General features: G+C 46.3%; 1 protein-coding gene across 1 annotated transcript; it reads right to left on the reverse strand.

The window, feature by feature from the left end:
* Window positions 1-10: 10 nt before the first annotated feature.
* On the reverse strand, window positions 11-27,855 carry WIPI1 (WD repeat domain, phosphoinositide interacting 1). The gene is made up of 13 exons (XM_063081013.1): window positions 27,675-27,855; window positions 23,700-23,782; window positions 22,116-22,285; window positions 17,148-17,244; window positions 11,103-11,200; window positions 10,318-10,410; window positions 9,541-9,611; window positions 8,766-8,873; window positions 5,642-5,806; window positions 4,785-4,892; window positions 3,989-4,107; window positions 3,439-3,539; window positions 11-547 (listed from the first exon to the last, which is right to left on the reverse strand). The coding sequence occupies exons 1-13, from the start codon at window positions 27,752-27,754 to the stop codon at window positions 500-502; spliced, it is 1,341 nt and encodes a 446-aa protein (XP_062937083.1). The 5' UTR covers window positions 27,755-27,855; the 3' UTR covers window positions 11-499.

Below are 27,855 nucleotides of genomic sequence, written 5' to 3' on the forward strand. Positions count from 1 at the left end.
ACCTCAAAAATGCATTGCCATGATTTTATTATTAGTGTCCTAAATGGGACTCAAAGGTAATACATGATTTATCCCAATCACTGTAAAAATACTTTGCCTGGCTAAAATAGTCTCTCTAAATATGTATGTAATATACAAGAAGTACAATTCCAAGAGATTTTCCTATACGTACATTTTTACACAGCATACATTTAAAAAGGATGCCCTTTTTAATATAAAATTCCGGTTATATACCAATATGGTTAGTTAGCATTTGCACTCTGGTTTGAACATACTTTAAATGGTATAATGTGTATATAACGTCTTCCATGCCCCCTGGCAGCTGGGGCTGAGGGCACCTGGGTGAGGACTTAACCATGTCCTGTGGCATAGGCAGCACCGCACCCGGGACTCCTGCCCCCCTTTCTGCTCACACAACGGTTCTCCATTCTTCCACCTTCCTTGTTTTCTCCAAAACCACCTGATAGGGGAGGTCCTGATTTCTGAGATGCGCGTCTCATCATGACTGCTTCGTTTTGCCCTTCTGACTTCCACGGCACAAGATTATCTACCAAAATCAAAACAGAATGGCCTTACTCTCTCCAGGAAGAGGCTGGCAGGTGGGCTGTGTCATCAGCAGGTCTGTGCCCATGCAGGGGCAGCAGGGAGAGGCTGGGCACTGCGGAGCTTTGCCATCTGACCACGCATTGACCCTCACTTGTGGCCACAGAAAGTTCAACCACCTTAGTCAGGGGCAGATGAGTATGGCACAGTTTCAGAAAATACTGACTGTATATAAAATATGTGTGTGTGTATATTTATATGTATACGTGTAGTTTTTAAAAAGGCTCATTTTACTTGTAAACACAGACGGCTAAATCACTATTAAAAAGTCAGTTACTGTCAATCGCAAGATTGAGACTGGTCTCCCAAAATATGCAGACTTGTAAAGGCTGGCTTATTCCTGAAACAAAAGCTCCTCACCCTCCCGAAAACGGCATCTTTCTAAGGTTCCGGAAATGATCAATTCTCTTTCTTTCATTGTTCTTGGAGCAAAGTAAATCCCAGAGAGGTCAGAGTGATCATATGCAGCGAGGTGTCAGTACATTTTTAAAAAGATCACTAGTGATGACCCATGTGCTTACATCAAAGGCCCAGGAAGCCCCTGACTGATGTGGACTACCCGGGCAAGCCTAGGTTCATATCTAAAAAGAGAAGTGATTTTAACCAAGCTGAGACTCTGAGATCCTTTTGTGATCCCAGGAGCTTTAAGGAATGTGAGTAAAGATGTGGATTCTGTACAAATATTTGCAATAGGCATGACAATTCAGAATGAAGGCAGAGATAAGACGTTTTCTAGCCTCCCCAGCTGAACATTTCTGCCAATGTAGGCATGACTGAGATGGGTCGTGTTGAGAGAGCATCCTGGTGGCACTTATGCCCCGAGCCCCTGCCTGCTCCGGAGTCAGCAGCTCAGTGGGAGCGCTGTCCCCTCCTCACAGCTGCCCGCAGGCTCGAGGGCATGACGCCTGGCACCAGCCCTGCATAGTGGCTGCCTGACACGTGCAGGGATCCAACAACCATTCTAGGGGTCTTATTCGGCGACCAACATTCTCATTGGCAGGAAGCATTTCTTGTGTGTAAATAAAAATTCCTGACATAATTTAAACCAACTTTCATTTGGTCCTTAAGAGGGAGACAGGACAACTGGCTTGTACCCAACTTCCTGGCAGTGTACAGGTGAACAGGCCTCGTGACAAGTTTTAGCACTCGTTCTTACATTAAGTATCTCCAACTCTTTTTTAACCCCAAACCAATGTTCTACATAGGGTACCTATTATTTTATACAGGTTTTTTCTTTGGCAAGGGACTATCTCTTGAATGCCAATATCCAAATTACCCCAATTCTGAAAATAGAAGAGGTTGTAAGATTTACTCTGATTAGTATTAAGAATCTAATTAACAACCTCATAATCTTTTATAGTGGTCACAGACTTTTACCAAAACTCCTGAAATGGAACCTGATGAATGTCTGGAAGCTGTAAACCTTGATGCAGTAGGATGTTCACATTCGTCCCACTGAATCTGACCTAAAGTGCTCTGGTTCCTGAAAGATGCAACTTCGGGTAAATAACCACTAATGTTTGGGGAGACAGAAAAACTCCCTTTATGGCTAGTTGGGGCCATGAGAACCCAAAGGCAAAACAGCTGGTTTATAGCTAGGCAGAGAGCCAACAGATGTTTTTAAATTTATATTAGTATTTTTAAGAACTGCTACTCTCCACCACTAAAATATAAACTTCACTTGTTGGCAATGTATTTGGCAACCTGCCTGTTTCAGAGCCAGAAATGTAAATCTCCAGCTCTAACCCAGAGTCAATATGGGAAACTACCAACACCGCCCCCGAGTCATGCCCAAAGGGCCCCACCCCATGACAGCTTCTTCTTTTTTTTTTTTTTTTTGCCAAATATGCAAACTAGATTGTTTCATGGACCTGTGGGAGAAAGAAGCCAGACCTGTACTCCATCCTTTTACAAATGGAATCCCAACTGACACAAATAATGATCAGGAGAAAATATTCCATACCAAGGCCTCATGGGCATTGCCTCAGTGCCCACATGGCTACTCCTCTCTGGCTCCAGGAGTTGGTCCTCAAGTCTTGGCCCAAACACTGCTTCTGTCTCTAAATGATTTCACGTTGACTATCTGGGATGTTTTCTAACTGAAGCTCACAAGAGGGGTCTATATGTTGCTCCAAATGAAAGCTTGAAGAATCAGAAGCTGAGGGGGCCCTGGCAGCCACCCAGGGAGAGAATCTTTTCTCCAGATAGAGATGCCAGAAGAAGCTGAGCCTTCACTCAGCCAGCCCTGGGGACCTATCTGCCAGAAGGCTGGAGCGGGATGCTGGGAAACCCAGCTAAAGGTGCCCAGACGAGTACCTCGGCTCCTGCCCTCCCCACAGTTGATTCTTAATGAGAGCCTGCAGCTGCTGGGGAGGCTTTGGTCTGCCCTGCCAGAGCCGGAGGTGGGTGAGGATCGAGCTCCCTGCTAAATTAGCACCTCCAGCACAAGGAACACAGCATTCTGCAAAAGCATCCTAAGAGCCTCAGGAAAATAAGTTACACAGACATAAGTTCCTACCTTATGAGCAGCAAGTCAGTGCTACAGAAGCAAAGAAAGGATTCCAGGCCTCTGTTTGCAGTGAGGCCCGGAGACTCCCTGGATTAGTATTTGGTTATTCTAACGCTGTCAGTGTTCAGCACCACACCTAAGGCTAGTCTGTAGGGTCGGAAGCACACAGTACAATAAACATCCTATGGCTTTCTGAATATTAGAGAATAGGATTAGATGTTATAGACTAGAAGACAGGGAAAGTGACTTCGCCTCTTGTGTGAGGTGAAGGTTTCCTTTCTAAACATACAGACTGAGCCGCTCTTTTAAGGATTCCTAATGCTCACAGGGGGAAATTCATTCTCGTCGTCAAGACACACTGGTCCCGTCGCAAACTCATGTTCAGGAATAACCTCTCCTCGGAGCGCCCCGCCGTCCTCCGAATACCCTGGAAATCAAGAATGAGAAGTGAAACAAGCCACGAGGTCTGTTCTGACGCCATGACCTGGGAGCAGGACCTTGGAAAAAGGGAGAATTGAAGGACACCCTGGAGGGCGTCTTTGCCTTCCGTCTGGAGAGACTGTGCTGCAAATGAGTTCAAATCCCCACCAATTCCAGCCTCTAAGAGACATACAGGTGGTCCCAGCAACCATTCCACCCCAGATGCCTGAGACTTTCCCCTGTTTGGAATTCTCGAAGAGGCAAAGGGTTAGGAAAATGGCCATCCTGTGCCATGCCTGACAGGGTTAGGGACCCAAGTTTAAAGGCCACTACCATGGCCTCACCTGTAAGGAAACAGATAAATCCCAGGAGCGTGCACCATCCCCAGAACGCAGTGAAGGGAGGAGAAGGTCCCCTGTTAGAGAAGCTCCCCCGTGGGCCCGCACATCCACTCACCTGGCACCGTGGAGGCTGAGGACGTGCTTGGTCTGGCTACGGTTGCTGCATAAGACTGAGGTAAGGAAGGTCTGAGGTCATTTTCTTTATTCTCTTCTGCTGTTCCTGAGCCAAACAAGCTGCTTGCAGCAGGTAAGAGAGAGTGGGGGGAGAAAAGAAATCATCACACATCTAGACCACCTTCAGCAGGAAAAGCACAAGGAAGCTCGCGCTCGGCTACTCGAGTGTACATTACGGACCTCCCAGTACACTGCCAGCTTAGTGTGGAGGGACCTGGAACTACCAGGGGTCAGTCACACAATTTCGAAGCGGCCCCTTTCTCTTCCACTTAGTGAGCAAAGATTGGCCCTCTGCTTTTCCTGGGACCCCCCCAGGCAGGGACGCCAGACGTGAGCGAAGGGGCAGTGGTGGCTCCTGGCGACCTGTCCACAGCAGGCAAAGAGGTCAGCCTGCCCCTGGTCACAGAGGTCATGAGAACTTTTCAGCTCAATTCTGTGGACAGTCCTGGGCACCCACTATACACTAGGGGCTGTCCTAGGAGGGCAGGCCGAGCGGGGAGACGTTCCATTTTGCGTGTTCTTCATCCTGTCACTTTTCCAGAAGAGAGCAGCATGCCCAGGGCACCTGATCTAGAGGCCAGCACATGGCTGATGCCTGCTAGGTAGAGGTCGGCCACCAAGACCACCAGCGAAGAGGAAATAAAAGCAAGAGCACTGAAGCTCGTCCTAGTTCTTGGCGAAGCGACAACTCTACACCGGCTCTGGAAAGGCTGTCTTTTGAAAACTAGCGTCTTCACCTGTGGGTCTTGACTAAGACACATTCTCTTCCATCCTGAGGGTCCAAATTGTAGATGTAAAGGTGTCCATCGGAGGATGCAACTAACAGCCTCGGCAATTTCTGGATCCTAAGAGTCAAGGAAACGTGAAACATGATTATAGTGAAGATGGGCCCTAGACTAGCTTCAACTGACCCTAGCTGTCACCAGCTTCTCCTCCTGCCATCGACAAGCCCTCAGCCCACTGATCCAGAGCCTGGGCTTCTGGCTGTTCCTTCGTGTTCTGACCTAGTGACCTATTTTCAGGATTGTTTCTTGTCTTTGAACACAACTGTTCGAAAACTGATAAGGCAAAACAACGTGCAGATGCTATGATCCTGTGGAAGGCACCTGCCAGCAAACACATTAGCCACAAAGTGGGACGAGGTCTCTGCTTACGTGTGTCTCTGCCTGTAGCTGACAGGAAGGGCAGACTGTGTCCAACTGGCTCATGTCTTTGTGGGTTAGTTTTATAAAATATTTTAAATGTTCCACTTAATAAATTCCTTTAAACTTCTTAGATAAAACATGTCAGCCCCATAGGTGTCTAAACCTGGACAATGGAACTAGAGGCTTTTTGTACAACTACATAAAAAAAAAAAAGAACTGTTTTCAAGACGGTGTCATTATAACCCGAAGGTTAAAATCTCCACGCCAGCTTCCAGCTGCTCCCTGACAGTCATATTAAAATCAGCTAGGAAAAGCAGGGATTTGATTCTGCTCACTTTTTTTCTGGCCATTTTTTTCTTTTTCTTTTCACATGTTGAGGGATTTTGGGCTTTGGGAAAATAAATTTACAAAAGCGTGCACTTGTTTAGGGTGGGTGGCATCGTACGTACACTGAGAGGGCACAGATGTTCTTCTGCCCAGAGAAGCTCAGGCGGCCGGTGGCGAAAGCCCTGTCCTGATTCATCATGTCCGACACCTGGGCGGGGAGGTAGTTGGTAGCGGCCATGAACATCTTTCCCATGTAGCCACTCCAGGTTGAAGGCTCTTCCGGCCGGCTAGGGGAGCAACACACAGGCAGAGAGGGGACTGAGCTGCAGGGCTGGGCAGGCACCCGGCAATCCACACACCCGAGCCTCATGAGCTGCGCTCACTGCGACAGGCGGAAACCAGGCCTCAGCAGCGTGTGCTGCCGCCCAGAACGACTCGGGACATACTATTCTGGCAATAACAAAAGAGCACTGAGGGCTTGTTTGTCCTTCAGGAGAGCCATTGTAAAGCTGTTAAAAGGTTCCCAATGCTACTGCTTTGCTACATTAGGCAAGTTGTATCTGATGATTAATCTGATTCCTAGATCTCCCAAAGAGGGCTTAAGGTAGAGAATGAGATGGAATCGATAACTGGACGTGGTAAAATAAGCTCAAGCCTGCCTTGGGTTCACGGAAGAACAGACAGATCTCAACGTGAAGGCCTCCTGAGCCAGACGGAGTGGGAAGCAAATGTCCAGGCAAGACACTTTGGGTGGTGTCTGATTACAGCCCTGGAGCCACCCAGGTATCTGGCTAACAGTGGGGAGAATTCAAAGGGACCTAGTACGTCCACTACAGTCATCAAATTTCACCCTGAGGCCCCCATCATTTAAGGGGGTGGCTGCTCTGTTGGAGAGAGACAACCCCTTCTCTGTGTTCTGCACAGTGGGCAACACACTGAGGACCAGGGCTGCCACCCGCATTCCCGGGGCACTGCTGAGAGGGCGCTTGTCTTCGGGACTAGGTCCTGGTGGGAAACTGACACGGTAGCTCAGAAGCTCTGGGCTTTAGGTCTCTGTTACCAACTGGCTAGGGGGTCTCTGGACAAACCTCTCTGAGCCCTGCTGTTCTCGGCTGAAAGTGGACCCTTCTAGATGTGCTACTATGATTCTGTGGTCTGAAGCATCATGAGATGTACCTGTACTGACTGCCCTAGAGCCCTGCAAACATGTGTGACATCCGGCCCCTGCATTCAAGGTGGAGACACAGCAGACACATGAAAAGAATCACCTGAGCAGTCAATGTATGGTGCTGCAGAAATGGTGGGGCAGGAGCTATTCCAGGGCCACAGGGATGGGGGGGGTAAGGGGAGGTTCCTTGACCTTGGTTTCCATGTTTCCTCATTGGAAAACAGGGATAATCATAGGACTCCCCCTGACAGGTTTGCTGGGAGAATGAAAGAGTACAGCCTGGCTATGGAAAAGGTGGTTCTCTGTGGGTGCCTCTGAGGCTGTGGGATTGAGAGGTTCCAGGGTGGTGGCCGGGGGGTCTCCAGGCTGGCCTGACTCCCGGCGGGAGGGAGAGGAGCTGGGAATTTATTCCCAGGGACAAGGGGGAATAAAGGTTTTGGAGGAGGAAGTGTCACGTTCAAGGGGGCATTTTCATAAGATTAACGCAGCAAGAAGATACAGGATAGACTGGTAAAAAGAGACTTGCAAGAGTGAGACCAAATAGAAGGTGATGAAGGGGGCAGCAGGAGATGTGAAAGACGTGGCCGAGGGGGTGACTGGTGGCACAGGACTGAAGAGGCGAATGCGGGCGGGGACCTCACAGCTAGAGCCGCGAGGACCTGCCTGCTTGCCCGTTAGAGGAAGGAGCTTGGAGGGGGCTCCTGCAGAGGACAGCGTGGCTGGCTGACACCTCCATCTCAGCCTGTGAGACTCGGAGCCAAGGACCCAGCCATGCCATCCTGAGCTTGTGACCTACAGAACTGTGAGACAGCAAATGTGTGCTGGTGGAAGCCATTCAGTTTGTGGTGATTCGTTACAGCAGCAGCGGAAGAGTAATACACACACAGGGCCAACCCTCACTCTGCTCCTGCCAGTCACCCTCCTGGGCACGGAATGTCTGCCAAGCACTCCGTGGAAGCAGTAACAGCAGTAATAAACATATTAGTATACTCACGGCTATACTGGCTGACACTTGTTAGTGCTCACTGTGAGCCTGTGCTGGGCACTGTACTAAATGCTTAGGTCAACAAACTAATTTAGTCCTCACAGCAAGCCTAAAATGCAGATACAGACACGCGTCACTTAACAACAGGGACGCACTCTGAGAAAAATCCGTCGTCAGGCAATTGTGTCATTGTGTCGTGCGAAAGTGTATGGTAAGAGGGAATGACAATGAATCTTCCTATTCTCTATGCTGGCTGCATGAGTGTGGGCCTCTGATCATGTTCCTAAGTCTCTCTGTGCCTCACTCTCCTCGTCTGTTCAATGGGGATTAGGAGAACACCATCCCTAAACAGTTATGAAAATTAAATTACAGGTAGGAATTGTGCCTGAGGCTCAGCAAGTGCTCAGGGAGTGTTAGCTAACTGTTGTTAGGCATTGTTTGACTATGGGGATGGGTGAAAACCATTTAAAAATGCCAAAATTCTAAAGTAGATAACCACCCTTTCACGTGGGGTCAGACCTAGTGCATCAAATACTTGGCTTTTTCTACCCTAAAGGTCTGCACTACCTTTGGGAGAGTCCCCTGTGGGTAAGCCAGGGGCTCGTCCTCCGCATATTTTGCAGTAGGTTGGCTTACACTGCAAACACACGAGTAATGTGTTGTGCCACGATGTTACAACAGCTGTGATGTCATTAGGCGATGTGAACTTTTCAGCTCCGTTAAAATCTTATGGGGCCACCTTCGTGTCGTAAGTGCAGTCCGTTGTTCACAGAAATGTCCCTAGGAAGCGCATGACTGTACTAAAATTGCCTGTTTTACAGATGAGAAAACTGAAGTACAGAAATACTAACTTATCTGCCCAGGATCTCGCAGCTCATAAGGGGCAGAACTGGGATGCGAACTCAGGGGTGTGGCCCCCAATTTTGTGCTTTTTGCAAAAGCTTTGCTAACACACGCTCCACTATTTTGGTGAAGACCTAACAAGTAAAGCCAAGTTTATGGTATTCAAAAAGGAAAGGAATCACTTCTGGGGGCAGAATACCCAGGGCCTGACTCCCTCGGTCTAACGGGTCATGTCCGGTGCCGTTCTTGCCTGTTGGTGAGGTGTTCCAGCTTGAAGATGTGCACGGTCTCCGTGTTGCTTGAGGCGCAGAGGAACTGTGAGTCCATACTGAAAACCAGAGAGCTGATGGTCACGTACCTAGAAACAGAGCAGGACAGGGACTGTAAGCCAGAAAAATGAGGGCTGTTGCTTTACACTTCAAAGATCAGCTTTATAAGAAAACTGCAGGTAGCTCGAAGTGCCTGTGTATTCTAAAATCCCTTCCACACCACGTTATTCATATTTAGAAATTAATGTCAGGAAGATTCACAAGGGGTCACGGTCTTTTGCGAGAAGAGACAAGGCACAGCCCTGCCTCTCTGTTGGCAGAGGGGAAGAACGGCTCCTTCCTGTCATGTTTGAGGTCTTCCAGCTGCTCTGTGCACCATGCAGCGGCAAACCCTACAGCCGATAACATCCCAAACAATCACACGTTACATCGCCCTCTACTTCCATGCAAGGACATCAGAAATTATTTTTGGATCGTGACTGGCCGGTGCTCTCATTTCTCCTGTGCTGGCCTCTCACGCACACATCAAAAAGGACTGTCATGGCTGAACTCCTGTGTGAAAGCTGCATCTCTGCTTTCCGTTTCACTAAGCCCTGAGCGGAGCCTCAAAGTCAGTTACCTGAGAAAATACAGTTACAACTTCCTCGAGGTGACAGGAGGGCACAGAGCCACTCTCTGTCCTCCCTGGTTGGCTGCCAGTGGCCACCGCGGGACTTCTGTGGGGACCTTAAAACGGGTTTGACATTGAACACAGACCTTTTCATCCCCCTCCGGAACTCATAGAGCTTTTGCCCATCAGGTACAGAGAACACCCGGATGACCGTGCCCTGGAAAAGAAAGCAGGCGGACGTTTCCTAACTATTAATTACTTCACATGGAGAAGTCCCTTTAGAGAGGAGTTTGGTTTTATTGGTTTTGAACATCTGTCTCTGCGCAGGAAACGCAGAGTGTTGGGCATCGAGGCATTTTTATTTGTATATGTGTCATTAGGCAATTTTTGGAACAGGTGTGAAACATTGTCTCCTTTTTCCCTGCCCATCCTGCCCAAGGTTCTGTATGTGTGTATGTGTGTGTGTGTGTGTGTGTGTGTGTGTGTGTGTGTGTTTGTGTGTATGGCTTCCTAGAATATTCAATTGCTGTCTATTATAATACACCTGCTTTTCATGGCATTTGAAATTCAACTTGACCACCTTCCCAGATTTTTCCAGTCAGAAGAGATCCATCTCTATTGCTAAATAGCAAAGCATTTTGTTTATACCGTGTTTATGAAACATAGCATCTATCTCTATCTATGGATGACATGCATGTACATTTCTTAATAAGACCACAAGTTTTTACACCAAATGTCTTCATCTTGCATAGCTCCTATTGATTAACAAATGCATCGATGTACTACACCACGCAGGGGCTGGAAATTCTCACACTAAAATAAATTCTGAGTAGGGCCAGAGACCAGGAGATTTTCCTATCTTGTCTCATTCCAGCAGATCTCTGTAACCTCCAGACGGGAAGAGGCACCGGGAGATCACTCACCTTTTCCGATGCACTTGCTAGTTTGGAGCCTGAGGAGTTGAAAGTGATGGCAGCCAGCGTCCCCTCATGGGCAGCAATAGTGCAAACTGTTTTCTGTTGGTGAAAAGGAAAAGTGGATATTGTTGCTGGGGAAGAGAGAAGATGGGTTTCATCTCCCTCTCCTTCCTCCTTTCTCCCTTGTCTGCAGGGCTCCCTCTGTCTCTCTTTCCAGCAGAAAAGGAACATTTTATTGCATATAAACTGTATGTACTTTTCTGGTGTATCAAGATTCTGCTCCAAGGGCCATTAAACTTCTGTCCCTTTTCCTGCCCTCAGGAAGGTGGACAACCAGCGGTGTGCCTGATGCAGCGTGGTGCTGTGGTAGGCTCTCCCTGCATGCCTCTTTAGGGGACTTCCCACAGCAATCCTGTCCCGCTCTGTGAAGCTGAGAGATCAGAGGGCAGGAAATGTGAAACAGCTGCATACTGTCTCAGCCTGTGACATGGTGCACTGGGATACATGCAAGCAGACGGTCGGCCACCAGCTGGCAAGTGGTTTCCATTATGCTGAAGATGCCTGACTTGGCCTGGCACGCTGCCTCAGGGTTATGCTGACTGATGGCAGGTCCCAGGGCAAAGATCATTGCCTCCTTCTCCACACCCCACCGCTGTGGCCAGAACAAACTCCCCCAGTGTTGCTTCTGCCTCCGCTCTTCACCCCACCGCGACAGGACCCCCTTATCTCATTTCATTGGCCATGCAGCCCAGGTAGGTGGGCTGGGTCAGTTGGGGCTGCCATCAACTTACCAGGGAGTTTCCATCATAAAGCACGATCTCGCCTGTGGTCAGGCTTCCAGGATAGGCTAAGTAAGAATTGGAATGGTTGATAGAGAGGGCACAGAGACCTGACAAAGAATAAACAGGAGGTGAAAAGCCAGTGTCCAAGGAACTGTGCGGTTGGAAAGGGCATCTGAAAACAGTACAACTACAGTGCCACCTACTGGTGAGGGGAGGAACGGCTTGGTAGACATTTACTTTCTGTTATTATTCTAATCAAGGATTCCAATAAAGCAAACTCACAGGGGAAGACCTCCTGATTTAACAGTGGCCATGTTCTCTCCACAGCTAAGCAATCAGAATTCGTAATATTGAAAATGCTCTTCTTCACATTTTACCCCAGGGCTCTGAAACAACATCCAATTCTCTTCCAATTCCATTACCCTCTAGGGCTACAGGAGAATTTACTCATAACTGAAATAAATTTTCCTACTGTGAAAGGTCAATATGTGTTAGCCGTTCTGCAGGAGATTAAATATGGTTGGCCAGTAATTTCAAGTTGGAGAACAGGAGCAGCAAAGGACCTACTTAGAAACTGCTACTCATTTCTGAGCCGAATGTTCTCCTTTGATAAGGAGGGAGATGTTCATGTGAGGTCTGCCTCTGCAGTTAAGCTGGTGTACCTCGCTGTGGAAACACATGAAACAAAGGGGACATTTAGGATTTAAGATGCTTCTACAGTATTCTGGAAGAGTAAGCAGTCAATTGAACCATTGAACCAACATAAATTATTTCTATTTACAGGGAATTCAAGGTGGGGAAATCCCATTAAAATTTCAGTAAAGGACTTTCACAACAATGGTTTAGTTTAATAGAGGTATGCACGATAGTACTGAATTCAAGGAATTCTGTAGAACTAAAGCATGACCAGAATAGGAACTTTGAGAAGATTATGCAAGAAAGACATCTTTTTAAACAAAGGTGACTGACATCTTTGTTACACGTTAGTTTGTTAAGTATGTTTCTTATAAAAGTGTAAGAAAAACTTTAGGTCAGGCTAAAATGTACCCTTTGTAATCTGCTGGGGGAGGAGAGGAGAGAGAAAACCCAAACATTTAGGATTGGAACCCGGGCCCTACCTCTTGCTCTGGCTTGGCCGAGCACACAGTCAGGGCTGTGCTCTTATCGCTTGCCACGCAGAACTTCAGCAGTAAAGGGGTCGTGCTCCAGCACCCTCGATGGCGTGTTCTGGCACCCCTGCAACCCCCTTGCCTGTACAGCTCATTCCCAGTCTTGGCCTTAGAAGAGGCCCCTCATACCATCCCAGTTTTGCTCTGGGAACCCCAATTCCCTGACTTATCTGAGTTCCTTGCCATCAAATGTAATTTCAAGACCAGATAGGCAGGCAGAGGCATTCTGGTCTTGTGAAACTGGGGAGGGAAGGCAATCAGGAGACGAGGCTAGCTGGCGTGGTAAGTTCCCATAGGGGCAGTTAGCAGAAAAGATGTTAAAATAGAATGTGACAACTGTAGAAGGACTTGAGCACCAAACTACAGAGTGAAGATCTTACAAACGCAGTGGGTAACTACTAAGGCTCTGAGCACATATGCTTAAAAAAGGAGCGTTAAAACCACAAGGAGATAACCATTTCATACCCACTTGGGCTGGCAAGGATATCAAGAAATTGGAACCCTATACACTGCTGGTGGGAATGTACCATGGGCAGTGCGTTGGAAAACAAGCTGGTGATTTCTCAAAAGTTAATCACAGAGTTAGCACAGGACCCAGAAATTCCACTCCTATGTATATATCCAAGAGAAATAAAGCATATGTCCACACAAAAATCTGCATATGAATGTTCATAGCAGCATTATTTATAATAGTCAAAAAGTAGAAACAACCAAAATGTCCCTCAGCTGATGAATGGATCGATAAAATGTGGTTGATAATAGAATATTATGCGGATAATAGAATATTGTGCTGATAATAGAATATTATTCAGCAATAAAAGGAATGAAGTGCTGATACATGCTGCACCATGGATGAACCTTGGAAACTTCATAAGTGAAAGAAGCCAGTCACAAAAGACCACATATTGTGTTAGACCACTGATCTGAAGTGTGCAGATGGATAAATCTATACAGATGGAAAGTAGATTAGGGGCTGCCGAGGGCTGGGGGGATAGAGGGTGATGGCTAGGAGGTGCAGGGTTTCCTTTGGGGGTAATGAAAATGCTCTAAAATTAATTGTAGTGATAGTTACACAACTCTGAATACACTAACAGCTCTTGAATAGTGCACTTGAAATGGGTGCATGTGCTTTTAACTCAATAAAGCTAGTTTTTGTTTTTCATTTTTAAAGGCAGGGTTTTAAGAATATTTATCTGGCAGAGACAGGCTGAGGACATGGATTCAAGACCCAGGTCTGCCCTGTACTGTGTAACTCTGGCCCAGTTTCCTACCTGTGAAACGAAGGGGTTACAGTGATCTAGGGATCTTTCCTCTATCAATCCATCTGGATTTAGTCAAGGAATCCTGCATAGCAACCCTCGCAGACTTAACGAAAGTCCCCAGAAATGTTGAATGTGAGTTCCTTCCATTTCCAATGGTCCAAGTCTCAGAAAATCCAACTAGCTACATAAATGTGTCCTTTTACTTTGTGAAGCAGGAAGACTTTTTTCAGGCTTAGTAGCTATTACTGTTCTACCAGTCTCCTTTTCCAGTCACAGGTGTCACATGACACCTTTTTAAGGAAGGCCATGGGCTTTTTCTTTGATATTATTTTATAATATAAAAGTGATGGTGTAGAAAATTTGCAAAGTCCAGAAAATATGAAGAAAGAGAAAAAAAGACTACCCATAATTCTAAAACCCGGAGGCTTTTTACTACCCTCAACATATGAGCATATTTTCTTCCAGTCTTTTTTCTACATAGGAATGAGGTTTTGATGTGGCTTTTGGACTTGTTTTAGACAGCACATATTTTCATAAGTCATTGTCAGCTATAATTTCACTGAAATTATTTGGTTGTAATTCTTCCATAGCTTGAAAAGAAGTGCCTGCTATCAATTCAAGAACCAGTGGCGTCATCAGCTGGAGTTAGAAGGAAGTTCTGTGATTCCAAATCATTCTCCTGTTGGTACTGATAATATTACGTGTCAAACTTTAGGCAAGTTAACAGTAATTGACAAAATGCAGTTCTCTCTGAGTTGATTAATGCCTCGAAATATGCTGTCTAGTTTTCAGAAATAGAAAGAAATCTTCCCTGTACTGCAAATGCTCTACGCTACTACAAAAGGGAGCTGTCTGCATTACCTGTACTACCATTTTCAGAAAGAGGACTTGCTGCGGAATAAACCACAACACCGTTCTGTGATCCACATTGCTGCGTGGTACAGAACGCTCTCTCAATAGTCCATAAAAGGTGGTCAGGTCTGTGACACCCCCTTTCGCCCCCTGAGTTCTGCAGTTGGCAGGACTTCCAGGGAGCTTTCTACTCTGGGTTGCTCAGGGCACAGACTGCTGTGCTAGCAGGAAATTAACTTCAAGCCCCATCTGGCCAACCTCTTTAAAGGAAACAGCCTGCAATCTCTGACACAACAGGAATGGGCATGACACAAACACAGACAGAAGGAAGGAAATTTACAGCCGCATTAGATACTGAATGTGAAGCAACGGGAGAACTCTGTGTATCTAGTTTATTTGTCATTCACTAGGCCGAGATACATTCAGAATTCATGTGCTAAAGCCAATTAGATAAGTGATTCTATCTTCCTTGTATATCCAGTAAGGATTTATAAAGTCAAGAGCCAAGGTTTCCATCTCATATTTTTGTTCAGAAGATAAACCGGAGGATGAGAATGAACAGCAGACCCTTGCCTCTGAGCATTGTATATTCGTGGTTTTGACAGCTGAGGGTCCTCTTAAGGTTGCCCCGCTGGGCACTGGTCATGTCGCTGACAGGCAGCTTTGTCACACGTGGGGCTAGTGAGTGCACCTAGCCAGCCGACCGTGTGGATGCTGCAGACTCGCCTTTGCTCGCTCTCGCCATGACCTCAGTTAATCCTCCCCATGACATCTCCCCATGACACCCCCATTTTACTGAAGTGGAAAGGGAGCCCAGGAGACGATAAGGTGATGATTACAAATTTGAGCATCTGAAAGAGTCTTGGGTCATCTCTCCAAGGAACATCAGAAGTCTAAAAAGACATTTTGGCCAGCCTGCCTTCGTTTTTTCAGAAGGAAATGCTCCATCTATCCCTGGATCCTTTTACAATGTTTATCCAAGACAGAAACGAACGCCTCCCATTGTTTCTCATTTTTTCTGAAGATGAAAAGCATTCCCTTCACAAACAATACACGTTCTCTCTAGCATGAAACACAAATAGCCCCACACGTTTAAACCTTATTTTCTCTGTGTTTAAGCTGCCAAGAGTGAAGTGACCAATGAGTTTTCTGAGCTGAAGAAAGACAACTATATTTGCTAAAAATGAAGAGTAAATGGGGGGAAAGTTCTCTTTCCACAGGGGCAGTGTGCTCAGTCCTCAAGCAGCCCTGTCCTCTGTCCCTGAAAGGGCCGAGGGGGGAGGCGGATGCAGCGCTCACCCCGCGACCCCTCTGCTGGACAGGACCCTCACCGTGCCCAGCTGCGAGCCGAAGGCAGCTTGCAGCCTGCTGGGTGCCGGGCTGTGTCTCTCCAAATCTGTCAAGGGCAGCAAGGTCTGCTCCTTCTGCCAGCTCTGCCGGGATTCGGGCACCTCTTGTGTCCTGTCGCAGATCACACCTTCCCTTCAGCTGTCCGTGCCCCACAGTAAGACTCCGGTTCCACCCCACCGAAGGCTGCTGGAGCGCCTGTCTCGTACTGTCTCAGAACGGACTGTCTCAGGGAACTAGTGCCGGCTAGATTTGGGGTTCCTGGTGTGTGGCTGCCATGTCTGCACCTGACGGTGTCCACTGTGGTAGCAGTAGACACAGAGAACGTCCTCAATCATCGCTTCTCCAGGTTACTTCAACCTCTCATTCCCAAAACAAAAAACTGACCACGCCCAGCTCCTTCACTTACCGTCTTTCATTTTGCAAAATACCCTTCAAAGTCATTATCTCATAGAACTTTATAGCGGCCTCAATGGCTGAAATTTTAAAGCCCTGACATCCACAGCAAAGGGCCATCAATATAATTGAGATGAAGAAGAGGAAACCAGGCAGAGGAAATACTTGCTCTTGTGAGGTGGGTGTTATTATACCATTTTACAGATAAGGAAATCGAGGCTCAAAACATCTAGATCACTTGGGTGGGGCCACACAGATCTTTAAATTCAGTGCAAGTCAAAAAATCAGGAAACTACAATAAATGGAAGTGGTCATTAAATGATACTAAATCGAAATACAATTTACAAATATTAACCTGAATCATTCCATACACTAGAAATTGTTCTCATGTGAGGACACCCCGCCCCACCACACAAAAAAGGAATTCTTTCTTGTTTACGTCCACTTTAAAGAATTCCTAGAATGTCATCATTTGCTATTTCAAACTGACAAATCCAAACTATTCATATTCTTAAACACCAGAAATGTACTGAACAGGGTTAAATCCTGAGAATTTAGTGAAGTCCAGCATCCTAGCATATCACCCAAGCAGAGCGATTTCTTTGCAATGTAATAAAACACATTCTTTGAGGTTGGATTGTCTTTCTCCTGGCCATGCAGACACACCAAGTCAAAACCTGCTTCTGAGGATCACAACTACTCTGTACAAAAACGAATTACAGGTCAACATCTTTCAACATCTGAAATCTCCTGTGTCTACCTTAAACACCTCCACGCATTTTTGCCAAAATGGGTCCTAGACAAAAGGCTTTCTCTTGGGCTGCAATGCAGGCCACACAGCCCTTGTGCAGGATGCAGAGCGAACACAACTGAACCTGCCACCATTAAAACATAGCTTCAAGGTAAACACCACTAGGACTTATAAAGCACAAACACTGCCTCAGGCTCTCAATTTAGGTGGAAATACAGCTTGGGAAAGGAGCACCTGAATGTGTGATTTGGGTGGTATTTCTGTTTTTGGAGCTCACCTGTTGGGTTGGCAGGAATATCCAGGAGGGTCTTCAACAGCTTCATGTCTTTAATGTTGTGGATATAAATGGACTCTTCCAGGCAAACCAGCAGCCTCTGTAATCACACAGACTCATCAGTCTACTGGACTGATTCCTTAAAAGGGGGCTGAACACATCCAAACCACTCATCTTTCAAGACTCCTAACTTGATTCTGCCCTAAAGGAGAAAGAATTTTAATGATGCATTTTGAACATTATATTTATGTATGCACACGCGTGTGCGCGCGCACACACACACACACACACACACACACACACACACACACACACACACACACCATTATCTGCCTGAACAGAAGCATAAAATACAAGATCTTAAGAAATTTTATTTAGAGATTGAGATTTCTTTCTCTTTCTCTTTCTCTTCCCTTCTCTTCCTTTCCCTTCCCTCCCCCCGTCTCTCTCTCTCCCTCTCTCTCTCTCTCTCTGTCTCTGTCTCTCTCCTCTCTCTCTCTCTCTCTCTCTCTCTCTCTCTCTCTCTCTCTCTCTCTCTCGTACTTTCCCTTCTGTTTAGAATAGGGATTCCTGGACATATCCTGATCAGACTCCACTTGCCATTTCAGACAATTTCGGGTAAACTCTTTGGTTCCTATTCCCATCTGACAGGCTGCCTTTTGATATTCATAGCAAAAGTCTCCCTCTTATACAAATGTAGGTTTCTTTGCTGTCTCTGTATCACCCAATCTTGCGTTTTTCCTTTCTCCAAACAGTCATGAGCTTTAACTTCTTTCCACTTAAACTCCCCTCCAGATACACTTTTGCACCACTCTCCGCAGCCCTGGTGAAGGGGACTGGAGAAGCCTCATACTAACACCCCACCCTAGTGACCCATGTCCCCTCGCAGCTTCCCTGGGCTCAGCTCCTCTCCCTGGGCTCTCCTCCCCAATGCTGTCGGGCCCTTCCCTCCTTCTTCAAGTGAAAGCGTGTCAGGCTCAGAGCCTCTTCCCAATGGTGGTGCTCTCTACTAACTGAAAACAGACCACGGGGTTAATGTGTTGGGTGCGTAAGGGAATTTAATGCACAGCCAGCACTAGTGCAGATGTCGGGTGCTGGTGATCAGGGAGGTGCCAGGAGAGTATTTTTGGGCCGGCAGCTCTTTCCGCACTCTGAGCAGCTGCCTACAGCCCCTGCGTGTGCCTGACTCGGTTCCCCCTGGCTAGTGCTTCTCAGACTTGGAAGAGCATCGGAATCACCTAGGAAACAAGCCTGGACTCTCCCTGAAGATTCTGGTTCGAGGAGTTTTTAAACAAGTACCCCAGGTGATTACGATACACACCAAGGTCTGAGAACCATTGCTCCCAGGCCAGCTCCTTTTTTTCCAAGGAAGACCAGTTGGAAGGGAAGGCACCTAAAAATACCACAGAAAGGTGGCAGGCTCTCCTCCTGGGAAAAGTCTGCTCTACTGTTTTCCCAGTAAGACTCCTCACAGCTCGGAAACACAAAGACTATCAACTTTAACCAAGCAGAAAAATGAAGCTTAAACACTTTGCTCTATTTTAACCAAGGCCATGTGGCCACAGGTCTGAGACTGGGTGCTGAGAGGTAAAAACAATTCTAACAGGGTCTCCAAATTGATGACAAATATTAGTGTTTCTTCATGAAATATTTGTTCTCTGATTTACCTGATCACTTTGCCTTTGGCCAGCACGTACCATGTCCTGACTATATTATTCTCTGCTGGTTTATGCTCTGAGGTTTCAGACATCCTCTTGTATCCCCTCCCAGCCTCACACCCAGTTCCCAGGATAGCGGCACCCCAACGTCTGCCTCTTGCAGGAATAGCGTGTACATCTGTCCTGTCTGATCTGATCTGCATCTTTCCCCACCAGCTGCAGCAGCACCATCTGCTCTGTGTGGCCCACTCAGCTGGATTTCAGGTCAGCCCCACATTGGCTGCAGACAGGAATAAAAAGGGAGGGAGACAGACAGAACACACGGGGAGGGGACAGGAGGCGCTTCGTCTAGGTTCACGTGAGAGCACGCTTCTGGGAGGAGCACACCCTGGCAACTGCTTTTCTAACAATCAGTTTACAGTCTCAGCAGGACCACGGCCTTGCCTGTGACTCTGTTCATTCCCTGTCACTTTCATCTACCTTTTTTAGGTTTTATAAGGGATAATTCCATGAATCAATTAAAAATAAAAATTGTAGCATCTGTCCTTGAGCCTCACAGATTTGACCTCAGAGGTTTCGATCCAATCAACCTGCAGCTGGGTGACAAGGGCCCCTCGGAGCAGATGTTAGAAGTGCAGAAGTTCACACATCTGAGCACACCTGGTTTATTGTCTTGTGCCATAAAATACATTTTCTCAACTAAATGAAAGGGAAATAATGTCAACTAAAAATAAAACATATCAATTCCTAAGGACTCTTTTCTCATAACTCCCAACACAAATCTTTAATTTTTTCCTATTTTTGTTTTTTCAAAAAAGGACTTGCACTGTCTGAGGACCTGAGGAAGTGGTGGACTGAGCACTGAATAGCAGGACACGCTGCTGTGACCTCTTTTCACTTCCTGCAGGTGGGTAGCTCTGCTGGGCACCGCAGGACCCCTACCTGGCAAGGAGGGGCTGCAGAAGGTGGGTTGCCTAAAAGTTAAGACCCAAACCTGAAAGCTTTAAGGAATTTTAAGAAAACCAAACCCCAAACACTTTCCAAACCTATTTCAAATCGTTTTCTTAGGAGAAGAAGTGCTAATAAAAGGGAGAACTGTTAGATCTGGGTTGCGATCAGCTTTGCCATGAATTGCAGAGTAGTTCCAGGTACACTAATGTCCTTTAGAAAAAGAGAGGTGTGATGGTTGGTTTTAGGTGTCAACTTGACTGGATTAAGGAACACCTAGAAAACTGGTAAAGCATTGTTTCTGACGTGTCTGTGCGGGTGTTTCTGGAGGGACTGGTACGTGAGCTGTTGGAGTAAGTGGGGAAGATTTGCCCTCATTGTGGGAAGGTACCATCCACTTGGAGGGGGCCCAGGTAGAACAAAAAAAGCAGAGGAAAGGCGATTTCTAGTCTCTCTCTCTTCTGGAGCTGGGACACTCCTCTTCTCCTATACTTGGACATCAGAACTCCAAGTTCTCTAGCCTTTGGACTTACACCAGCAGCCCCCCGGATTCTTAGGCCTTTGTCCTCAAACTCAGAGTTATACCATCAGCTTCCTTAGTTCTGAGGCCTGCAGACCTGGACTGAGCCATGCTACCAGCATCCCACGGTCTCCAGCTTGCAGACGTCCTATTGCGGGACTTCTCAGTCTCCATCATGTGAGCCAATTACCCTAATAAATCTCCTCTCATATATCTACATCTATACCTATGTATCTTTATCTATATCCAATTGGTTCTGTCCATTTGGAGAACCCTGACTAATACAGAAGATGGGGGCCTTGAAAGTTAATGAGTGTTCCATTGGGGGGAGGCTGGCACCTAAAGGTTAACAGACTCAGACACCTGAATGATCCTTCTTTGTCCCATTTGCCAATGAAAATACCAGAGAGAAAGAGAAAAATTATACAAGTAAATGTAATAGATACTATTTGATGGTTCTGATCAATATAGAACATTTGCCTAAATGATCTTAAAAAGGTAATCAGGTGCCAAAAAAGACATTTAACCTTCATATATTGGCTACTACTATAAGCAAAGATTAAAAGTTCTGCAACAAAACTTAACATGCTATCAACAGACTTCAGAGAAAGCACTCGAACCAAGAATTTCGCTTAAAAGCCTTCAAGTAGAAAACTCTCAAACTGCCTTTCCCTCCCTTGCCAAGACCCTGGTCTCTTTCCTTCTTTATTCCTCCACTTCTCACTTCAAAATCCCCGCCTTGTACCTCTCAGGCTCTTTTCTACCACTCTGCCTTATAGGGACTCAAGTGGACATGCAGTCAAGATAGCTGATCACCTTAAAGAAACAATCTCTGCCTCCCCATAAACTCACGGAAGCACTTTATTTGTCTCATTTGTTTAAAAAATTAATTAGCACTTAGCTTAGACACAAAGAAAGAAGATAACGTTGTCCTCATTGAAGGCAACAACCTCGTCGTCCCCTGGAAATACTTGGTTAAATAGATAGATCTGCAGGGTCACACAAAGACTCTCTTTGTTTACTTATGTATGAATTCGTCAGTCAGGAAACAGATATTTAAGAGCACTTTGCTACCCGGCACTGTCTTTTCTAAAAGATCTTACAGCAGTGAACAGAACTGACATGGTCCCCTTTGTCACAGGACATAAAATCTGGTAATTCAAGGGGAAATTTGCTAATACCCCAAATACTTATTTAACAAGAATTTATATTTTCAAAGAGAACACATTCCATATTTAGTGTAAGAATAATCCTTTCTTCAACAAAGACAACAATACAAGAAAAAAATCTTCAAGGGTTAGCTGGGAAAAAGAAAAATGGATGTGTGAGATGGAGTCGCTGGTGCTCCAGGAAAGCCCAGGTGGACGGTGGGAGAGGGGCAGCTCTACTGACGGCTTCAGAGCTAACCCCGGAGGACCACGCTCGTCCTCAGGCATCTCTTTCTCAGAGCCATTACCACCATAGTGGGGTCAACGCCACTATCTAGGGCCCAAACCAGAGGAGGTGGTCCTCTGGTGTGAGGTGCCCCTGCAGGAGCCCATGGGACAGTTCTGGGCCAGCGCTATGATGGGTCCCTACTGGTGCCCAGCCTGCACCCAGGAGAGGGGGCGTAGTTAGCCCACATTGGAGAGGGAATGCAAGGCAGAGGGCAGGAAAGACACGCCACTAAAGCAAGTTCATGGAGTAGACTCTTCACAGTATGCCGAGGATACGAGGCCTGAGTGTTACAAACCTCTTTAGAACTTGACGCTTGTCTTCAAGACATTCATCTTTAAACAGGTTCACTCTTTCCCTGGGCTCCAATCAGCAGAGGCCCCGAGGCCCTGAGGGACCTCCCCTACTCACTTGCCGGTTCAGCCTGATGGACAAGATGTTGCTGGAGTAGCTGTAGTTACAGATCTCCGTGCCTTTCTTGAAGTGATACACGTTCATCTGCCGCGGTTTCGTGTGGCTGACCACCACCACCAGGCTGCTGGAGAAGAGGCGCTCCACGATGTACACGTCGGGGATCTCATCTGGGAGGGAGAGCGACAGGTCGTCACACGGGGTGGCCCACGGCAAGAGAGGGATTTCCGTCTCCTGGACACTAGGCACAGTGTATGCCGGTTTAGGAATGTTCTCTGGGAATTACTGACAGGGTGCCCTCCACTGGCACGCACTTGCCATGTTCTAGTGCAACCCCCCACCCCACCAGGGGAACGTCAACCGTCTCCCAAGGTAGCACTCAGGATGCTAAGCCTGAGCGTCAGCACCCCTTCCAGATACCGAGAGTAAAGACGATGCTAGTGACTAGAACACAAGCTCAGCATCGCCAGAGCACCTCTGACGCTGTCCCCAGGGTGGGATCACCCCTCCCCGCCCTAGGGCTCCCCAGTTTGCTCTGTAAAGTATATCTGGAAGGTTTGGGCCATCTCAGTCTGCCCTTTCACTGTGAGAGATCTCAGTGGAAAGACTGCTCGGTGGGGAGCCTCTGTTTTCAGAACTCTGCTTGTCCTGCTGGTGGCTACTGCGATGGGGAGGCAGTGACATCATTAAGTCTGTGCCCCCCTCCCATCTTGCTGTGCTCCCTAGCCATGTCTGGAACCCCTTTCCTGTTGAAAACAATCTGGACAGCAGTATCAGGACCAGGAAAGTATTTCCGTACTCAGGAAGAAGGTGAGTCAGCAAGCCTGCTGAGCCGTTGGTGATGCCTCAGTGTCTTTCTGAGAACGTTCTCTTCCTATGCACATTGGTCTTATGCCTGGGCAAGTCCCATAGGGAGTAACATGGGCAGATACAGAGTAAAGTACTCACGAAAACAGTATAATAAAAAGAACATTTTACAAATGAAATAGGAGCCCAGAATATTATTTGCCAAACCACTTTCTTTCCAGGAACCCCAAAGCTTGTATATTCTTCACTATTATGATGGCATAAACTATTACCCTGGGAAAATAAAAGAGCCACATTCCTAAGCTGAATTATTTTTAATATTCACTAGAAATACTTCCACATCTTAGGTATGGGCTCTGTAAACAGGATAGTGTTGCTTTATAATCCAAAGAAAAGACTTCCGTGACTGAATGAATGTAATCACTATTCTACGCTGCCAATAAAATGACAAAGAGGAGTCACAAGTGACCTTTTGGTTTGACAATTATAAAAATTGATGACTGTGCACATAAGTATATGAAAACATATCAGTAATATGATTTTAAACAAACGATTTCTTAATATAAAAAGAAAACATTACTTAAGCTATTGCCAAATGTTAGTAAGTGCTTCATAGTGGTTTTTTAAGCAATAGAGTCAAAGACGTATTTAAATTTGAAAAATACTGACCCAAGTTTGGTGGTCAAGGGAGGGAAAAGCAGAAAGTTCTGTTGTATCATGGATGAAAGTCTAGAGGGAGGATTCAGTGTTCCTGAGATGTCACACATACACACTTACTGCTTCCATGGACTTGGTCCAGTTGTTCCACAGAACTCAAAGAAAACAGCTTATAACCGGTTTTGGTTCCAATTGCTAGGGATCTGTGGAAGACAGTGACAGCCTGGGAATGACAACAGGTATGGTACCCCAACCACAGAGCTGTCTAAAAATAGACACTCCCTGCCCCCAGCCCCTCAGCCTCATAAGGTACAGGTAAACACACATCTTCAGGAGCCTGGATACTTGATAACTTCCTGAATGGTGAAGCAGGCCTTGTCAGGCAGGCAAGAACAGTAAAAGGAAAAGGGTCAAAGACAACTTTAAAAAAGTGACATGGTTAAGAGACATGAAACCGCATTTCAAACAAAATGTCAAAGCTACCAGAGATCATGTTTTCCCAGCTGGGCAGATATAGAAAAAATGAAATGGTTCAGAATACTAATAAGAGTTCCACCTCCAACACAATTAGTGGTCTTGTTCTTTGAGAGGCATTTTACCAAAAGATAAATTATTTTTTCTTTCTTTGTGACTTTTTTTTTTTTTTTTTGCTTAAAAAAATGTGCATGTTCATAGTAGGCACAGTAAATCATTAACAGGCAAAATTTAATAGATGTTTCCTTTTATCAGTTTCCAGGAAAATATCCCAGATACTTTCCACCAGAAGCTCTCACTCCTGGATTTAATAAACTCAACTGGGGAGTTTAATTGGAGGGTTTTTTTTAAGTTCAAGTACTCTAATGAGCAGCCAGGGTTGACGAAGCTATCATCACAACCAACAAAATAAAAACTCAACATTTACCTGGGAAAATGTGAGCTAAAAAAATCTGACGTTCTTAATTTTCTACTTTTCAACATATAGATCAAGGCAGGGTGTGCATCCAGGTTTCCTTGGCCCCATGATCACAGCAAATGAAGTCAACTTTGTCCAGCCGCGGGGAACCCCCACCCAGCTCTCTCCCACTTTGCCCTCGACCCCTAAGTGATGAACAGAATTTTACACGGCGCACACCCAGAAGAAGCAGTCGGACCCTGAGCACTTCCAACCTGGGAAAATGGGATGTCAGAGCTGCAATGGACGTTAAAATGGGTTAGTCCAACTTCTTCACTCAAGACAAGTATATGCAAAGGTGAGATTCGTTCTTCACAGGGAAGCATATACTAAAATAAGCAACTTACTACTACAAGCCTGGATGGCCAAGGCTCTCGTTTCACTAACCTGAAAAAGAGAAGGTCACATGATTTTCCCTAGATTTTTTTTTTTTTTTTTTTTTGTACCCAAACATTTGTTCTTCTCTGGGACACAGGAACAGGTGACTACAGTCAACTTTTAATCAGCAAGGTGGCTGGTTCTATCCCTTAGCCCTCCCACCTGCTGAGTAGTTACACTGTGTGTTAGACATTTGCCTAACAGCAGCAGTGCAGTTAGAACTGGGGTTTCGTGTCCAGAACTGCGGTATTAACAATGACAAACAGCTTAAAACTCCAAAATATACTCTGTAGTGGCTACTGTTTTTAAACTTTATTCACACAAACTTTTTCACATAAATATACACACATTTTGGAGCAAGCTGAATTTTGTAAAGCTTGCAAGTAAAAAAAAAAAAAAACTTTAACTAGAATCTTATAATGTTAACCAAAAGAGTTAGCAATTTAAAGTAATTTTCAAACATAAGCTCTGCTCCTGGAACAGAAGAGTTTTATATATGAGAAATGGCACAGTAGTCACTATTATGTTTTAAATGATTGATTAATGGCCACAAAAGACTCTGAATCAAGGAATTCTGGCTTAGACCTATCTAAGATAGGTATATAATTTTATCTATAAGGCCTTTCTGTAGAAACAAAATTCCATCACCCTTCACGGGAATGGAGTGTGGGACAAATATATATAACTAACCAAAACTTAAAATGTACCGAAGTGTTTAGCACAGTGCCAAGCATGAAGTATGAGTGTAGGGGACTGGTAAAATTTAGTTGTCCCTACTTACCTTCTCCAGAAATACTGGATGCCAAATTCAGCCTATATTTATAGAAAAAGACACATCAATACATCTAAATGTGTTTGATAAGGGGCTAGACGTATTTTAAAATCCAATGTCATGCCCTCCATGGCTCAGAGCAACTGACTGTGACAAGAACTTTTATTTATAGGTAAGACAGAGCTGCCCAACAGAGCCTTCATCCAAGAAAACAGAACTGACAGTAGGGAGTAAGGAAATTAACTTTCAAAGCACCCTACAGTTTTGAAAATAACATTTTTATCCAGTTACTTTAGAAAGCTGGAACTTACTCTTATTATTTAATAACTAGAGTAAAAATTAACATAATTTTTTCTCAAATTTAATAATGTTACAAAGCAGAATTTAGAGCATTTGCTCCCTAGAAGCAGCCTAACTCCCCTCTTAACCTGTGTTCAATTGGGAAGGAAAACATCACCCAGCATTTCAACAGCCATTCCCTCTTGCAAAATGTTTCTTATGATATATTGGGATTTTATCTATACTATCATTTTTACAAACTGCCTGTTTCAACCCATGACTGGATCCTAAAAACAATTCAGTGGGTCACAAACAGCTTCAAAAAAAATGACATAGAAAATATCAAAGGGTATTGCACATAATATTTTGTGGATATTATGTGTATTTGGGTATTGGGTGATGTTGTAACATTGTACTTTGTGTTGTGGGTTGTGGTCAAGAAAAACGTGACAGTCACATCTCTAACCAAGCTGTTGAGCTACTCAATTACATGATTACACATACAGTTTTTTCAAACAAAGGCATGTTGTTTGGCGCAGGGTGTTTTAAACAGAAACACAAAGGGAATGGAAGCCAGAGTTGCTTATGGTACACGATGGCCTTAATTACACCACTGAATGTTCAATATTAGCACAGCTCAGTCACTGTTAGCTAAGGCACAAGCCTGATGTGACTCCGAACAAGGACACCACAGAAACTGGTACAGCAGGAAGTGGGAAACTGGGAAGTGGTCATCCTGCCTGATGCTCAGAGTGCACATTCCAAAGAGATTATTCCATATGGACCTTAGGGCTGGCTTCCTTGAAAAGAGAGAAGGAAAAATAGGCATGTACTTCTCGAAGACAATCCTGCATATGCCTGAAACACAGTTCAGCAATCCCTAGCTCCCTGGCCAAAGTCCAAATATGAACATCAGGGATGGCTGGTCAGCTCAGTTGGTTGGAGCACAGCCTTGTAACACCAAGGTCAAGAGTTCGGGTCCCCCTACCATACAGGCCAGCCGCCAATCAATCAATCAATCAATCAATCAATCAATCAATAAAAATAAAAATAATCAAATATGCACATCAAAGTAAAACATGAAAAATCCACTCGAAAGCAAGAGGGTGGAGCTCCTGCTTTCGGGAAAGAAAGCAGTCTGGGCCCCAGAAAGGGCTCCTGGACTAGGCGAGGAGGTGCTGCCTCGCTGGGTGCGCGATGTGCAACACTGGGAGACTTGGAAAGGTTTCTTGCATCCAGGGCGGACAGGCCAGATGCCCTCCGCTGGGGCTGGGACGGGGCTGGCTGGCCGCAGGGATAGGCTGCCTCTTTGTCCGAGGCCCTGCCCAGATGCCACGTTGAGATGCTCGAGGACAAATGGGAAAGTTTTTCCTGTGTTCCCATCTTCCTGGGCCCAACTACTTCGTCTTGGGTCAATGTGCAACTTCCTCCTCCCCTCCCATCTCCTTTGCTTTGGCCACTGCCCTCCTTCCCAGACCCCCACTTAGGTCGCTAGCTGTCCCACCGCCCCTCTCCCCCATGTTCCTCAGCCCTTCTCCCGTCACCCTAGGGCCCCCCCGCTGGCTCTCGGATGTCAGTGGAGGAGCGGAGGAGGTGGCTGACACCGGCCGTCCCGCAGAGGCCCTGTCGGGGCGCAGGCCCGTGCCTGTCTGGCCACAAGTTGTACAGGACAACACCCCTTGGTCGCGCCGTTCTGTCCCCCACTTCCCTGGAAGGGGCTGGCGCCTCGGCTTACGTGCAGTCCTGGTTGAAAGAAAAGCAGCTGAGCGCCGCTTCGACCCCGCCCGGGGGGGCCTCCGCGGCCTCGGCCTCCATCGGGGGCTCGACCCGGGAAGCCGCAGATCCGAGCCGGCGACAGCCACCTCAGCAGCCCGCCGGCTCCGGCTCCACGGGCCGGGTCCGCGGCCCCGCCCCGC

Source organism: Cynocephalus volans, chromosome 16 (genome assembly GCF_027409185.1).
Source record: "Cynocephalus volans isolate mCynVol1 chromosome 16, mCynVol1.pri, whole genome shotgun sequence".
Classification (NCBI taxonomy): Eukaryota; Metazoa; Chordata; class Mammalia; order Dermoptera; family Cynocephalidae; genus Cynocephalus; species Cynocephalus volans.

Bases quoted from the DNA above. Each gene is read 5' to 3' on its own strand.
- WIPI1 (XM_063081013.1), bottom strand. From the start codon at position 27,754: ATGGAGGCCGAGGCCGCGGAGGCCCCCCCGGGCGGGGTCGAAGCGGCG. The intron at 8,874-9,540 runs GTCTGTGTTCAA...CTCTGTTTCTAG, and splicing joins TTCCGGAGGGGGATGAAAAG to GTACGTGACCATCAGCTCTC. The intron at 5,807-8,765 runs GCAAGAACGGCA...TTGCTCCCCTAG, and splicing joins CTGGAACACCTCACCAACAG to CCGGCCGGAAGAGCCTTCAA.